The following is a 17263-nucleotide window of genomic DNA, read 5'->3' on the forward strand; positions in this document are numbered from 1 at the left end:
ATAATCTTCAGATACGTGGGATCCCGGAGTCTGTAACGGACCTGAGGGATTTATGAGCAATTGGTTAGCGTCAGCTCTCCCTGACTCTACAAAGGAGTCCCTTACCCTGGACAGATGCCACAGAGCCCTAAGATCAAGACCTCAACCAGGAGACAGACCAAGGGACGTGGTGTTGAGATTCCATTATTTTAAAACAAAGGAAGCTTTCAGCACGGCGATGAGAGGTACCAGAGATCTCAAGTTTCAAAATATACCCCTACAGGTTTACGCAGACCTGGCGCCATCTACACTCTCCAAAAGAAGAGACCTCCGCGAGGTGACGGCAAAGTTAAGAGACCACAATATTAAGTACAAGTGGACATTTCCCTTTGGTCTCTTAGTAGTTAAAAACGGAAGACCTCAGACACTTAGGAACCCAACGACGGGGAGGCCTTCCTCGAATATCTAGGTTTGAACTCCCCTCTTCTCTGGATTTACACCAGGAAGCGAGAATTCTCCGACCTCGGAGCCATCTTGGTCCACGATCCCCACGAGAAGATCCTCCCACCCGAACTCTCCAGCCAAATAGTTATCCGAAGCTGGGATCAAACCCTAAATTGAGTACCAGAGCTATATTCCGGGTCTGAGTAATTATTGTATTATGTTTTCAGGTCCAACTTTATATTGATTCATTTATGGTTCACTAGTGTAGTCTTTGTTTTTGGTAGGACCATAGCCTAGTTATATCTAAACATTAGGCCCAAAGTCTGGAGAGGCCCAGGGTTGGAGGCCTGGTTTGATGGGGGTTTTTTTTTTTTTGGAGTGCTGGCCGCTATCCCCCCAACTATTTCTGTGTCACTTTAGACAGTTGCCCTTGTTTTTTTTTTGTTCCTCCCATATCCTAGATTTTTTTTCTCCCCAAGGGCAGGTGAGCATAAGGGCTGTTATATACCACGTGCGGCCGCACGTGCCTATGCGAACGCGCGTGCACGTGCCGCGAGCTGCAGGTAATGTGTATGTGTGTGTATATGTGTGTGCATGGGTTGTGTGAGTGACAGGAAGTCCTAGATAAGATTTTTTAAAGAAAAAAAAAAACTTTAATAAATATATATTTTTTTTACTTCTGCAATCATTGACACAAACACACACATCCACACAAACACACACATACATGCATTTGAGCGCAGGCAGCAGCGCGAAAAGATGAATTTCCTCATCTTCGCCGCTGTCGGCTCCCCTCTCCCTGCCGTGCGCGCGCACGGCCTTTGTATAGAAAGGCTGACTAACGTCAGCCAACTAAAAATCCGCGCCCGGCACTATAGAACGTGCCTTAGGAGGGTCTCCCCAGAGACACATCCATGGCCACTCTTTTTTTTTCCTTCAATTTTTTTATTTGTTCCCCCCTCCTGTCCCTTAACCCAGATTAGCCAATAGAAAGCGAGGACAATAGTTGACCAGGGAGGCAGATTAAAAACACATTTTTTGGTACTACACAAGCTCTCCAGAGATGGTCTCTATAGCAGATTTAGAAGCTTTTATATTGACCTTATATTTTAATTCAAAACAATGTTTAGCAGAATATCTGTGAACTCGCTAATTTGTAGTTCCTTCCTTCTCTCTTCTCCTTGCTATCTTCTCACCCCTACCCTAACCCCCCAACATTTTCCCTAAAATGTTTTCTCTCGGCAAGAAATGTTATTCCCCTACTGTGTTGCTCCCCCCGACCCCTAACCCACCCATTTTTTTATTTTTTTGTATCCACCCCCCCCAGCACCCTTAAATGTTTTATCTCTGTATACCACTGCTTGAAAAAATAATAAAAAACTTAAAATATATATATTTTTTTATACTTAACAGTATCCTAAACTTATTATTGTCATAGCTACTTCTAACCTTCGTTACCTACACTGCCCTTTCAGACCTGATTTATGCATCTCTTGCTAATCATACTCCTTACATCCTCCAATACCTGGTAACTCTCCTACCTTTCTCTCCCTACCTGCACTGCATTCCACCACACCCTCCCTATTGCCGTTTCCTCACTCCTTTGTAATTGTTTCTACTCTCTCCACCTTCCCCACTCTCCTCCCATCCACATTTCTTCATCTCTCCTGCACGACTACTTACATACCTCTATCCCAGCTACCTTTGCACACCTCAATAAAAAGCAATCTCTTAAATCCTCTTCGTCCCTCCTTTCCCTTTAATTCTTGCTGCTGGGGATTGCTCTCCTAATCCTGGATCCAGCCATATAGACACCTGCTCTCAACCACACCTCCTCCCTTCCACGGGTATGAACCCATCTAACTTAATACCTATTACTTGTTTCCCTACCTTCTGCGCCCTCTGGAATGTCAGCTACAGCACTTATTCCCTCACCTGCTGTCTCCAAGTCTAGCAACAAACCACATAGATTGCAAGCTCTCCGGGGCAGGGATTTCCTTTTCTATTGTCTGATTTTGCTTGTTGCATTTATTGTATTATAAATCCCCTGTACTATATTGTCTCTTTTGTAAAGTGCAGAGTATACTGTGGGCCCTATATAAAAAGATATAGTGCAATATTTATAATAGCAAATCATTGATATTTTCTTATATTAGCTATAAGAAATACCTACACAATTATGTTTTCATTTAGATTGCAATCAATCAGGTCTTCAACATGAGGGATGTGTCAAATATTTCTAGCAACAAATTATGCGGCATATGTAAAAAGTCTTCATACATTCAGTAGGACGCTCTTTTTTTGTTTTTGAAGGTTTGCATAACTTGCACTGATATTGTAATGCCCACAAAAAAAAAAAATCTTACTAAATGGGCAGCAAAGTGGCCTGAATAATTTGTACCCCAACTTTATTTGGTTTACTGGATACGTTTCTACTATTTGCTGCACTCCTAGTTCCCACTCCTCAGGGAAGCACACTGGTGACTCCTGACAGACACATGTGCACTTATGAAACTGGCTTACATATCTCTCCCTACTTCCTTCTCCATATCCCCCTCGTTTTACTGCACAAGAGCAGACAGTTTTAGCTCCTGACCAGGGCACACACGCACGCACGCACACAATTTTGACCAGAGAGGAGTTGAATACAAAAATATTTAGTGATGTCACATGATATTAATACAATGGGCCAGTTTCCCTCAGCTGCCTCAGGCACCGGTGTGTGTGACATGATCTGCACCAGGCTAAGCGGAGCTGGGGGATTTCAGGGCTTGTCGTGCCATTTCTAGTGCTCCTTCCCGTGTCTCATTTCCCCCTATGAACCCGCTGGCGTGAACAAAAATACAGCCTGGAATCCCACTGAGAGAGGACAGCTCTGCATCACGTACCCCGCGCCAATCCTCCGGCAGAGAGAGCCTGAGAGATAAAAAAAGCAACATAATTACATCTTGCCAATGTCCGTGCTTGTACAGAATTGATTCACTATTACAATCGGCTGAACGTTGGTGAGCAAAACATTCAACAGAAATGTCACTGTTCCCCACTGCTTACAAAGTTTGCCAATGGGGAAGCACGGTTTTATTAACTAGGGACGTAGGCAGTGAGCCTTCATAGAGTGCAGTAGTCATGAAGGGTGGTGTGCTAGCCATAGGCCTATGAGGCCACGCACATGGAACAGATTCAGAAAATATATTCAAAATGGCTCCTTAGCAGAAAAAAAAAAAAAACTAAAAGCAGGGTGATGGAATTTGGACTGAATCTACTCGAGTCCAAAAAGGTGCATAAGCATCAGCATTTAGACTTTCTAAATTTCCCCTTTCCCCCCAAAACGTGCATTCAGGAACGGTACCGTTTCTCCAGGAGTTGATCATAGGGGCACAAAATTGCTTAATTAGAAAATGTCAGATTACATTAGGCAAATATCACAAAAAAACCACAGCATTCAGTAACAAAAACATAACATAGGGCGATCCTAAACTCAACAGCATCCTCCCAGATAAACCGCAAATTATCTATAAAAAAGCAGGCCACTTATAACTCAAACTATCACCGAGTTGACCGATTAATTCTGTCAGAGATAAGAGTGTCACTAGGCTAGAGGAAATGAAGGAGTATTATACTTGTTCTGCAGGGGAATTGTTGTTTCTGCGCATAGAAGTACAAACATCAGGGCTTTCAATGATTATACAGTAATGGGTCCCATACTCTGTTATGATTTAACAAGCGGCGTGTATCATAGGGAGGGGGCATGCATTAGTGCCATCCCATTAGCTCCATGATAGGCTCAGGAGGTGATGGGAGGAGATACACGTCACTATGGGCGTTTTAGTATAGATTTGCATACCACAGCATCGTCACTGCGACGCAAGCAGAGGGGACGTCCATTAACTCATGTGTGATGTAATTAGAATTCGCAGTTGGCGCAGACTCGGTTCAAATGTTTCATGCTATATATAGATAGGGTTCGCATCCAAGCTCCACACCCCTGACGAAGTAACGCGATAGTTACGAAACGCGTAGCGTGGAGCTTGTTGGTGACGTCACTCCGTGCATGTAGGGAGAGGGCAGCAGCATAGTAGTGTAACATCGGGGAAGGATCCTATTGGAGTCGCGGCCGCGAGGAGGAAGGGATCCAACCCCAGCTATTAGTGTATGCAGCTTGGCACCTACAGGCAGCGGACGGCACGTTGTAGATGGTTTTACCATCACATTTCAAATGTGAGTGTGACACCTTGTGGTGTTTTTTTTGTGTGTTTTTAATACATTTTATATCAGCGGTATTTGCACCATGTTTGTCTTCTATATCCACTGGGCACTCTTAATTTGAGTGCCAGAATAGATACCAGAGGACAGAGCGTGGTGCGGAGTGATGCAGTGTGCTTTGCAGTGAACTCCCAAGATAAAGATACCAATCAAGGTCCATTCCCTACAGCCTTGCTGTAAGTAGCTTGCAGCTGGGGAGGGAAGTTTCCATTTCTCAGAAAGTACTGCGCAATGGTTTTTTGTATTTTTTTATCTGCAGAGCATCAGGATTAGAGATCTGGAACAAGAGAATCTTCCATAAAGAAAATAAGAACAGTGTGAACAGGACTGTCCTGAATCCATTTTTCTACCCCCCCCCCTTTGTTTCTGAAGGAAGGACTTGTATTCTCTCTGATACTTTTGCACCAGGACTTTATGTTTTTGTTATAACAATCAAACAATAACACATGAAAAAGATATTTGATACCTAAAACACCCAAAAGGCAGAGTCAGACCTAGAAAACACATTGTGGTACTGGAAAGTGATTCAGAAACCAATTAAAGATGTCATGATAATATCATGAGATTTTAGGTATTTTAATCCCTTTGGTGCTTAAGGGGTTAATGAGCTACAGTGAGTTTAGAAATACAATATACACTGTATATTGTGTTTATGACAAGCCTAGTCTGGTCATGGGTGGTTGCTGTGCTTCAAACAGAATCTAACGGGTGGGTTATCCTGTATGGCTCACTTAAAAAAGGGCCAGATGGGTTGTATATGGCCGATAGTCGAGATAAGGACAGTGTCTGGAGACTTGGGTGTAATATATGGCCCCTGTGACAACTGTCTGTAAACATAGTTTTATTTACAGCTAAGCTTCATAGCATTTATTGGCAGGGGGTGTATGGATGGCCAGGGGCATGCGTGGCTACAGAAGGTATCAAACCAAAAGTGACCTTATTAAATTATATTCTCATGTGAAGTTCTCTACTGAACATGCTAAAAATTACATGTGTGTATCTGTGGAACCGAGTCGCACATAATGATTACAGACACGTCAGGTCTAGCAGGTACTAGGAAACAGATATTAATATATACTTATATATTTAGTCTCACTGTGTCTGCCATGAGTGCCTGAATGTATTGGTGTGTCACGTGTGTGTAAGTATTACAGAAGTGAAGTTATGAGTACATTTAGATATGGAAAAGGAGTTTTAAACGTTACTTAGTGGGAGGCGTTTAACTTTGTCGTAAAACTGTCAATCTCACAGCTGATTTACGACAGGGGCTGAGTTTAGGTTGTGTTCAATGTGAAAAATTGAATTTAAGTCTTGGCAAGTATTACAATAATCAGATCTCACCAGGGGCATGTTTTGGACAAAGTACGCAAGACCTCATATTCTGAACCAGCGACCTCCCTGGGGAAAATCCATAGCATTTGGCAAAGTATAGGATTTTCTGTCTGTTCTACCCTTTTATTTTAAGAAGCGGTTCTGCCTTATATTGTAACTATGTTTTTTGTAATACATTTTCTGTAACCTAAGCACTGTATTTTTATATATATTAAAACATTTAATAAGTCATGCTTTGGGCCCTGAATGAACTGGTGCACGCTCTGGAGTATGTATTTTATGTATTCGGACACATTATGCTACAACCGATTTTGGTGTGTTAAAGTGCATCATTTTTTTCTATAATAAAACAGGGACATGGGGCCCTGGCAGATATTAATCTGACATCTCATCATATTTGCATACCCTCAGGTGGTGGCCGTTGATAGATATGATTTGCAATTGAGTAGGGGTTAATGTTAACTCACTGGTTCCTTATGGAGGAGAAAAGGGGGTTGGCTAGAGTAGCCGTGTGTATTAACCCTGGTTGCATATCTAAGTCACATGCCCACTTGTGTGCCGTTTGTGGCGGTGGTATATGGGGACGGCTTGAGGAAAGATGGAACTCATTTGAGGGACCTTTCCGGAGGTGAAGAGTTGGGCAGCTTGCGGGTTGTGTATTGATCCTATGGAGGAGATATTATCCATTTGACGGACCTTTGCGGAGGTGAAAAGTGGGAGCGCTTGCGAGCGTCAGTATTAACCCTCGTCCTGTGCTAGCTGGGTGCCGTACGTGCCAGAAGATATTGTGGGGATTACTATTCCTCTCGATTCTCTTATAATCATACTATCTAAACCAATAGAGAACTTAAACTCACCCGACCCCTTAAATTAGTATCCCATAATTTAATAGCCGCTAGATGCTCGATTTCAGCAGCCTGGAAGACCTCATCAGCCCCTAACAAAATATGGTGACAGAGGATTGATGAAGTGATGGTTATGGAAATAAGTCTATAAAACCTGGATCCGTGGATTAACAGATAATGGTCTTACTACCCCGAGAATCCTCTTTTGTCGTATTAACCCAAACAGTAAAATCACAATGTATAGAATTCAGATATGCCCAGTTATTACTAAAATATAGGTTTGCCAATTATCTTATTCCTTTTTCCTGTCTTGGGTTTTTACCATTCTTGGTAAATGATGGCAGTTTCTCCTTATTCCGCACCCACTCCTTTTTAAATTTCTGCCCTCTTCACCCACAAAAAAGTAAAAAAAAAAAAGTATATATTTTTTTACATTTTTGTTAATGTACCAAGTAAATGTTAGTGATGCACAATGCCGAGACCGCACGTTAAAGATGCTCCCACTTGTAGACACGTGGTTGAGTAATTCCACCTTTTCACTACTCCAATCTATCAGCTTCCATACTGTTTGTAAAGCAAGTCAGGAGCTTGGGCCAAACTATATCATTTACAATACCAGTGACGTAACATTACTGTAAGTATTTTCATTTTGGTTAAAAAATGGTTTTAAAGTCCTAGTGCTCAAAGCGCCCTCATCAGTCCTGGTCTCTACCAATTAGAGACACACTATTTTTTGGAAGAATACTAACCGGTTCTGGAAAGTGTGGGGTCCAGCGGGTACACACTGCACCCGCCACTTTGCGTTCTGATCAGGGTACAGAACAAACTTAATGTCTTTCTCCAGATTCTGCTCCTTCTCTAGTTGGAAGAGGTGCTCCTTCCAAGGACACCCACCCTGTGCCAGGACAATGACCATCCCGCTGTCATCCACCTGTGACCGAGACACAATGTATGTCACTACACAGATAGACCCTCACCATGTGCCAGGTATGATCACTTCCCATCGTCACCCTGCGAGAGAACCCAAGCAAGAGGTCACAGCTACCTGAAATCTGTTCCTTAAGGCTTCCTCCGCCTGAGCACGAGCTGGAAGCCATGAACGGTGGTAAAAGTCCAGACGTGACACAAACTCTGTCCCAGTCAGGTCCATTGCCTTCTTAAAGCCAGCCTGCAGGAGGGATCTTCAGTGAGAGAGATTCAGAGAAAGAGAGGAACAGAGAAAAACCCAGACCTCGCTCTGTACATCTCTAGACGAGAAATGCAGATGTATCTATCTGGTATAGTTCTTAATAGCATAGCTTAAATTTACAGAAAAAAACAACAACACTTCAACAGTCTTAAAAATGCACTTGCATGGTTTAGTAAACCAGGCTTAAACTAAATTAACAACTTCCACATCAGGCACATTCAAAGATTTGCAGAACATTGCTCAATTATCCACTTCCTCATTCAGTTTACTCCAGTAGCCCTACTGCCACGCTCTTAGTACAATTCTGCAGACCGTTGCTCCATTTGCCCCATTACCGTCTTACTAGAAACATGCAGAAAATCTACCAGTCCCTGCTTGGGGCCCATAGAAAGTATGGCCGCATTAACTTCAACCTGCCCAGCCAGTACCTCTGTGTCTTGTTCCGGTTCATTCCAGCGAGGGTTGAGATGCCCGACGCGGGAGCTCAGGGTGGAGGTTACGTTGTAGCGCTGCTCCCCATCGCTCTGCGAGATTCCATTATCTACTGCATCAATTTCTTCAACAAAATTCTCATACATCTGAAGGGCAGAAGCGTGTGTCAGTCAGGGTGCTATCCCCTCCATTCATGCATCAGCTTATTCCTGACTTTCACAACCTTTGTGCGCCGCTAGTAAGCATCATCCTCATGTAGAAAAGACAACATGGGTCATAGTGGCCTTGAGTCTCATTGTATTGCTAGGACCAATTAAAATGGTCCATGTGTTCCACTGTACTTAACTATGTTACCCTACAGTGGGAGGGGTTCAACTCAGTTATTGTATGTTTGTCTTTATTTATATAGCACCATTAATGTACATAGCGCTTCACTGATCATCCTACTGTGCACTTAGCGCTACCCTTCTGTAGTGAATAAACCTCTATGGTTACCCAGATGACTGCTTCGTACCTAATCACACCAAAAAACGAGTTTTGTAAGAAGTTTACACATGTCATTTTCTCCCATAAACAAACACACAGTCATCGTTACAGAAAATAAAATCACTTGCACAATATTCTTAAACATTTGGATTTTCTTTTCATCAGGGAGCATGGATTGCTTAGTCCTGTCCCTTCATGAAGACATTTGGGGTTTTTGTGCACACCCCCATAAGAGAACCAAATAGATGAAGAAACGGGGAGGACACAAACTGACATGTTCTAGTGAGGAGAACTTTAAGGCTTGATTGGGGCGGTTTAATTTTCCTTACACAGTACACTATTGCATGGTCACTGAAAGTGTCAGGAAGGATGCCAGAGGATTAGATTCTGCTGGGATTTGAGGAGAGAATCCAGTCTAGCAAGGAATGGTTGTGAAATTCCAGGTTTGGCCGTGTGGGTTTGGAAATGTGGGTTTGGAAGTGACTTGTATCTGAACTAGCATCCCACTCTTCTCATTCAGAGAGGAAATGGAGCCAAGAAACTGGGTAATATCAGTCAGGGACTGTAGAGAGGCTTTAGGGGGGCGGTAGATGCCAGCAACCAAGATAGGCTTAGAAAAGGGGAGGCAGATTTTGCCAACTAGGATTTCAAAAGAGGTTGGGCTTGGGGGGCAATTTACCAGTGTAAATTGTAAGGTGTCTGCAATATAAAATAACACCCCTCCTCCTCTCTTTGACCTCTCTCTCCTAGAAATGGAATATCCCTGAATGGCAATATTTGCACCAGGGGTTTTAAGGGTTAGCCATGTTTCTGTAAGAACGATGGCTTTGGGTTTGTGCATAAGGCACCATGCCCTTAGTTCATCCAGCTTGGGCAGCAGGCTCCGGATTGATAGATAGATAATCTAAGTATAGGCATTTCTGCATAATGTATTCCTTTATTAAACTTTTGACTTGTCCATGGTAAAGAAAAGATGTGCGTATTTACAATTGTTATCTAATATATTTTGGTGGTCACGATGTTAGTCCTCAAAACTAGAGGTAAATTGTTTATTTCGTCTGGTCCTTTTTTGAATAGGAACAATAAAACCATCATTAATTAAACAAAACAATATCAAGGAGCTATGCCTCCGCTCAGTGCACCTGGAGAAAGAGCAACATTCATTTTGCACAGGACGTAAAGAAGTAAAACAGATACTTTAAGGATGACCGAATCTTTGTCAAGAAGCCGATTACACAGAAATTGTTTTAAGAATGTTTTTTTTAACCAGCTATGTGGGATTACCCCTTTAACTGACAAACACAGGCGCGCGGCAGAAAACCGCCTGACGGATTCTACAATTACATGAAGAGATAAAACAAGGAGCACCTATCAATGCAAAGAAATATAGATGTATCAAACGTCATAATGTATCAACATCTCTGTCCACGTCAGAACGGTCACCCTGTGAAGCCTGTAAGGACATTAAAATGCTGCTGGTTTGGTTTCATATGTTTTTTTCAACGTGCTCTTAGCTGAAAGGAGGGTTATGCTTTGAAGTAACGTTTTTGCTTTTTATTTGCGGTTGCTATGATAAAGTAAATATAATTGAATAAGAGCCGGTGTTTGATAGCGCTAGTATGTGCAAGTCTCTGGTTACCTTGTCGTACAGCACAGGGATGATGGGGTCCCCCTCCTCTGTGCCCAGGATGGCGGCCAGGATCTGAGACCCAAAGTGAGCGTATACCAGGCCGGCGCTGCTCAGCTTGGTGGCCCAGGGCTTGTCAGGATGCAGGCTGTGCATGCTCTCACTGAAGGATCTGTGGTGTATGCAGAAGGGAAACTGAGGCAGAGAACAGAGTAACGGCGCTAGATAAACATAGGTTCAGTGGCAGGCTAACCTCTGGTGGTGGTCATAGCGGTGCCTGCTTGGATCATACTCTCCACCCACGTCCACCACCACATCACACTGGGACAACAGCTGTGGGTCCCGTGTACGGACGACCTCTGCATCCTAAAAGATGGGGCACAGGTGAGAGGCAGCCTATCACACAGCACGATATGCACACATACAGACAGCAGCCAATTTGTGCAAGTGCTTCTGTGAGTGTATTATAACAACATGATGAATCTCGCTCTAATCTCACACACTCACACACACACACACACGCCACTACAGTATGCGAGGCCACGAGACTTAACATCTCTACCACCTTCTAATGGTTGAAGCATTAGGACATGAAGTTAACAATTCTCAAACAAGAGAAGTAGGGACCCTGTTGAAGTACACTGTGAAAAAGCCATCTGAACGTGGCTGACATTGTACTGCCAAACGGTTTTCCTGCAGTTATCAGTCTACAACCTCTATATTGGGAGCTAACCTGCTCTCCATTCTCACTGTACATCTCCAGTCCTCACCAACTCATATGCTACATTAGGGACAGTTAGCAATCCTAGTAGGACAGAAGCAAAATAGTCAGTGCTGTGCAAGGGAATTGTTTCTAGTCAGAGAAGAGGGGATGAGGTGTGTATAAGGAGATGTGTCCTTTAAGGTACTTTTGTCACCTGCACAATGTGTGAGCAGCGTGTGTGTAATAGGAAGGGACCAATGACAAAGTCCAAACCTGCTTTGATGTCTCACACTCTGTTTAATATGATGCAAAGCTAGGTAATGTAAAGTAAATGATGCATTAACTTCCAATCACTTTAATGTTTTCACCCAATTCGCAATGGTAACTGTGTATCCCTTACCTCATCATATTATATTGGGGAGTAATCCCCGCCTCTTTAATGGCACCCATCTGTTAATATTTTAACACAATGTGACACACCATGCACATTTTAAGCCATGCTTCTAATTCAATTGATGTTTACATGTGTGTTTTACTTAAAACATCTTATACGCATTATTTGCTCATATTTTTATCATTTGGGTTTTATTTCTTCACATCAATTTAAATTTAAAAAAAATGCCTGATTCAATACATTCTTGTGATACCACATGGTGATATCCTGACAGTCACTGGATTAGGGGACGTGTCTCTCTGGGTGTGCAGTCTCTATTCCCCACTTTCGTGAGGGGAGCCGTTTCTGTCATCACATCTACCTTACCCCAAAATAATCAGAATAAATGACTCATTCAATATCCCAGATCTGCTCTATTAGTGACATTGTGTTCCCGCCGTCAGAGGGTATGTAACCTCTCCCCCGGGCAGTCCGTCCGTTCCCCTTCCCCTGGGAAGTCAGCCTGTGCCCCCTCCCCCCGGGCAGTCCGTCCGTTCCCCCTCCCCCGGAAAGTCAGCCTGTGCCCCCCCTCCCCTGCCCCGCACCCGGTATTGCTCCAGTCTCCGCAGCAGGTAACACGCCAGCGCCTCGTCGCAGTGGAAAGTCCCGTTGTGGGTGCCGATCTTTAGCCGCATGGTTCGCTCTTCCCGCCGAGGCCGCTTCGGCTCTTCAGGCATCAATATCAGTGAGGAGCAGCTGGTGCGAGCAGAGAGGAGGCGGCCGGAGACCACGGACACAGCACAGACGCGCAGGCACCGCAACAGCATCCAGCACCAGAGAGCGAGAACCCCGGCGGAAATACAAGAGAGCGCACACAGCACTTCCGGAGGCGGCTGTCTCCATGGCAACAGACTCAGGCCGGCTGCACATGGTGCTGTGCTATAAATGGCAGAGCAGGGGCTGCAGTGTTTGACCATGTCATGGATTGCAGGGCCATATGCCTCTATTTGGTTAAAACATGAAACAATAGCTTTGCCAACAATAACCTCTTTTCTTATGTATTATGTTTCTTCTATTTCCCAATCGATATATCGTGAAAATCTACTAATAAAGAAATATATGTATATATTATGATCATTTTTTATTTGCATGGTGCCAATACAGTGTGGGAGGGAGGGCAAGAACATTGTATGACGAGTAAATATTTATAAAGACAAATTGACAATAGGAAAGAGGTCCCTGTCCCAAGGAGTTTACAATGTATATGTATAGAGAGAGAAAGCATAACGCATTAGGATGATATTGAAGTTTATAATTAAAAAAATATATTAAAAAAAACACGTTTTGAAAGTTAGGTTTCACTCTCTTACAAATATTAAACCTGCCTATGGACTCCAAATGGGATCACTGGTCATCCCCCCCTTATACATTAGCTGCGTCACAAATAAGGAAATCAATCATATGAATGCTACACATCATACTCTAGAACAGCGTTTCCCAAAAGGTGGGTCGCGACCCGGCACCGGGCCACGGCACCAAAATTGCCGGGTCGCAGCGAGGCTGGCTGCGCGGTGTCTCCCGTCCCCCGGCACCAAAATTGCCGGGTCGCAGCGAGGCTGGCCGCGCGGTGTCTCCCGTCCCCTGGCGCCAAAATTACCTGGTCGCAGCGAGGCTGGCCGCGCGGTGTCTTCCCCCCCCCCCCCCCTCAAGTTAAAAAAATGGCGGCGATTCCCCCCGCGGTCCCACGCGCATGCGCAGGGGCAAGCAGAGCCCACTCCCTTCCTCCCCCCCGCTCCCAACGTGGAACGGAGGAGGAAGTACCAGCTCCTCTGCGGCCCACACGTTATGTGGGACGGAGGGAGAAGTACAAGCTCCTACTGCGGCCTGCTTCCTCCCGTGGCCAGCTTCCCGAGCTCACCTCCTATGGCACCCCCTCCGAGCCCATCTCCCGTACCCCCAAGCCCACCTCCCGTCCCGGGCAGCAGGGGATATCGGGGGCAGCAGGGGAAAGTGTCCAGCGGCAAGGTAAGTCACCCCACCCAGTCACTGTCACCCAGTGACTCTCTCCCACCGAGTCACTGTCTCCCACCCACCCAGTCACTGTCACCCACCCAGTCACTGCCACCCACCCACCCAGTCCCTGGCCCCCCTCCAAGTGTGTGTGTATCAGTGTCTGTGTGTGTGTGTGTGTATCAGTGTCTGTGTGTGTGTGTATCAGTGTGTGTGTGTGTGTGTGTGTATCAGTGTCTGTGTGTGTGTATCAGTGTCTGTGTGTGTGTGTGTATCAGTGTGTGTGTGTGTGTATCAGTGTGTGTGTGTGTGTATCAGTGTGTGTGTGTGTGTGTGTGTGTGTGTGTGTGTGTGTGTGTGTGTGTGTGTGTGTGTGTGTGTGTGTGTGTGTGTGTGTGTGTGTGTGTGTGTTTGTGTGTAGCAGTGTCTCTGTGTGGCTGCGTGTGTGTCAGTGGCTGCGTGTCTGTCAGTGGCTGTGTGTGTGTGTGTATCAGTGACTGTGTGTGTGTCTGTGCAGGCCCAATAGGCGATAACATTTTTAGTGGGTCATGAAGGAGAAGTTCAAAAATAACCGGGTCACGGAAAAAAAAGTTTGGGAAACCCTGCTCTAGGAGTCCAGGCTACAATGCACATGTTTTGTAATGCAGCACAATAAATACGCTCTAAAATATATATCACCTCACGTGAATGTTCTGGCATTTGAAATTAAGTCTAAGGCCGTGATTATACCCAAAAATGCGTGCGGCGTCACGTGTAGCGCGCCGCCCAGCGCCAAAACAAGTAGCTTACATCCAATGAAAGTGCTTATACCGCAAGCGACGGTCTCGGCACGCCGTACTGCAAAGCAGACGGCTCGGGAAGAGACAGAGAAATTTGTTTTTTTTCTTGCGACGGCCGTGTCACGTGAGCGGTTCATCCAATGAGGGCGAACCGCTTACGGACACGCCTCTGCCACACCTCCAGCCTATTCTGCTCTCCCTCCCAGGTATAATCAAGATGCTGCTTGGCGGCAGCGCTGGGTGATGTCACAGAATAGCGCTGGGTGATGTCACAGAATAGCGCTGCCGCCTTGCAGCACTTGGTATAATCAAGGCCTAAAGCGGCTGTATATAAGGCATTTATGCTCAGGAGTATGTTTTAATCTAAGAGGGATTGTCCGGAGCAAGTAAAGTGTATGTAGTCTGGGTGATCCAACGACACAATCTGGATAGATATCAATCTGATTTATAGGCAAACGATTGGAGTTGGTCTCCTTGCTAATCAGTGGTGGATTTACAAAACCGTCGCTCTTAGGCACTTACCTGGTGCCGCGCTCTTTCAGCATCAAATGACGCTGCGACATCGTACGGCGTCTCATTGCCATGGTAACGTGACGCCGCAATGTCCCGTTACCATGGCAATGTGACGTCGCAGTCATTTGAGGCTTATGGAGGGCGGCACGAAGGAGAAGGTAAGAACTGTACAGAGGCCCCACTCTCTTCCCCAGCAATCAGCGGGGCCTCTGTGTAGGGGGAGGGGGAAGGGAAATTTCCTGCCCTCAAATTTTGCCATCCGAGGCCCGGGTCTAATTGGAAATCCACCACTATTGCTAATCCTACATGGATTAGCAAGGAGACCTACTCCAATAATTTGCCTAAACATCAATCGGTTTGATCTCTTGCTTCCCCCCCCCCCCCACCCTTGTATTAACCCAGAGACTGGTTTGTCTAATCAAGAGCAACATATGAATCCAGGGGTTAATACATGTTATGTATAATTCTTCTCTACTCCTTATATAGTTAAAGGACACCAATAACGGATTAATATATGTAGCCCTGTTTCCTACTGAATACAGTGTAACTACCAATGCTGTATAACCTGTTGGCTCGCAGGGCCTAAGCCTCTGCCACGGAGAGCCTGGGGCAATGTATATGTATGGATTATATCTTATCAGATGCAGCGCCTCAACCTGCAATGGATCCCAGCAGAGCGGGAGTTGTGCCTCGCAGGACAATAACACAATACTACTCACACAGCATGTAAACGAAACAGTAGCTTTACTATCGGTAACCATAACCATGCATATATGTGTAGCCATGCATAACAATGTCTACTATCATCTCTCCTGCTGGCAGTAAAACCTGTTAAGTTACAGGAATACCAGCAGTAATCATGGAGGTTTGCCCTCACACACTGGTGAGGTGCCTTATGTATGGATGGGAGTGGCTACATACTCTGAGTCCCTAGTTAGTGACATCAGAGATGTGCCTGCTTCCTGAGGTATATAAGGCACTGCACTGCCTAAAGTTAGTGCGTGTGGTTGCTGCGGGTTGATGTTCAAGGTGAAGGTGAAGCAGCAAGTTCAAGGTGCCCACTAGTGCAGTAACTAGTGGCATCATTTTATATCTAGCCAGAGAAGGCCAACTGTGTCCAGGGACCTGGCACAGGGGTGATCTCCCTGCGGGGAGAGGGAATCCCACTCCATTGGGAGGGCGTACCTTTTAAAGGGAATCACGGAACAATGTGCGGCTGAGACAAGGACTGTGAGGGGCAGCTGGCCCTTATCACCACGCACAATAAATATGGCTTGTTTAACGAGAACCCCATGGTGTGAGTCTGCAATTACTCTCCTGGGGACCTCACCACAAAGAAGGAGTTCCTCATCAGGACCATCTACCTGCATACGCATAGATGCTGATGAGGTGGAGGCGCTGCACGTGATGTAAGTAGGACTCACACCCACTACCTCAGATACCTGTCTGGCTTGACATCCCCGAATACCATCATGCGGGAGACTCAGGAGTCCTGTTGCCTACAGGTGCACCACCAACCAACATGTAACGGGGCTGGATAGACCACAGGGGCCAATGTAAGATTGGGTGGGTCAGACCAGAGACGAACAAGCGTTACAGTTGGAGGCGCTGCTGAGAGATATCTGTCAACAGGACAGGCTTTTGCTAGGCTCACCAGGAACGGGAAGAGTGTCTGCTGCCACTTTGTGCTGCGTGGGAAGGAGCCAGGGGTAGTCAAGGGAGGCCGCGGAAGACGTGGAACACATAGACGCCCTGGGATTCTTAGGTCTGGAGCCGGGATATAGCTGTCACCGAAACCTTGAGGTAGTGCTAGTGATATGACGCCTAAAGGGATAAACTGGTAACTTAGAGCAGGAATCCTGGAGAGGGTCTGCGCTAGACTGACCAACATCAGGTACACCCTCAAAGTATTGCATGGACGAACCAGAGTACTCTAGTCCATTCCAGACCACTCACCGCAGGGAGCACAGACTGGGAGGAAGGAGATACAGCAGACACAAAAGAAAGAGCCTAGCCTGAGGTAGTGCAAACACGAGTCAGATCTACATTAGGTACACAAGGTGGTGCACAAGGCATTTTTTTTGTATCGGTGTGGCAGCTGCCCCGCAGAGTGGAGCTCCATGTACAATAATTCAAGACACAGTATTCTAATGGCGACCGACAGAATGGAGAATCGGCGCAGTGCGGAAGCTCCTGCATGGCTGACGAAGGCCGAAGGAGAGAACGAATATGTTATGATGTATGAGGAAGAGGAGCCAGCTACAGAAGAGACTTTTGTGAGCCTGCTG

The 17263-nt window shown here is 45.5% G+C and overlaps 1 protein-coding gene across 1 annotated transcript; it reads right to left on the bottom strand.

Moving 5' to 3' along the window:
* Nucleotides 1-3064: 3064 nt before the first annotated feature.
* Nucleotides 3065-12530, bottom strand: MYG1 (MYG1 exonuclease). The gene is made up of 7 exons (XM_075591819.1): nucleotides 12279-12530; nucleotides 10851-10963; nucleotides 10610-10769; nucleotides 8481-8630; nucleotides 7909-8031; nucleotides 7613-7794; nucleotides 3065-3339 (listed from the first exon to the last, which is right to left on the bottom strand). Exons 1-7 carry the CDS (start codon nucleotides 12498-12500, stop codon nucleotides 3168-3170), a joined length of 1122 nt encoding a protein of 373 aa, XP_075447934.1. The 5' UTR covers nucleotides 12501-12530; the 3' UTR covers nucleotides 3065-3167.
* Between the last annotated feature and the right edge of the window lie 4733 nt (nucleotides 12531-17263).

The sequence above is a fragment of the Ascaphus truei genome, chromosome 3, assembly GCF_040206685.1.
Source record: "Ascaphus truei isolate aAscTru1 chromosome 3, aAscTru1.hap1, whole genome shotgun sequence".
NCBI lineage: Eukaryota > Metazoa > Chordata > Amphibia > Anura > Ascaphidae > Ascaphus > Ascaphus truei.

What these genes read in the sequence shown, in the direction of transcription:
- MYG1 (XM_075591819.1), bottom strand. Translation starts at nt 12,500, where the DNA reads ATGCTGTTGCGGTGCCTGCGCGTCTGTGCTGTGTCCGTGGTCTCCGGC. An exon ending in CGCTATGACCACCACCAGAG is followed by an intron (nt 10,770 to 10,850) that starts GTTAGCCTGCCA and finishes CATACACCACAG; the next exon opens with ATCCTTCAGTGAGAGCATGC. An exon ending in CCCCACACTTTCCAGAACCG is followed by an intron (nt 3,340 to 7,612) that starts GTTAGTATTCTT and finishes TTTATCTCTCAG; the next exon opens with GCTCTCTCTGCCGGAGGATT.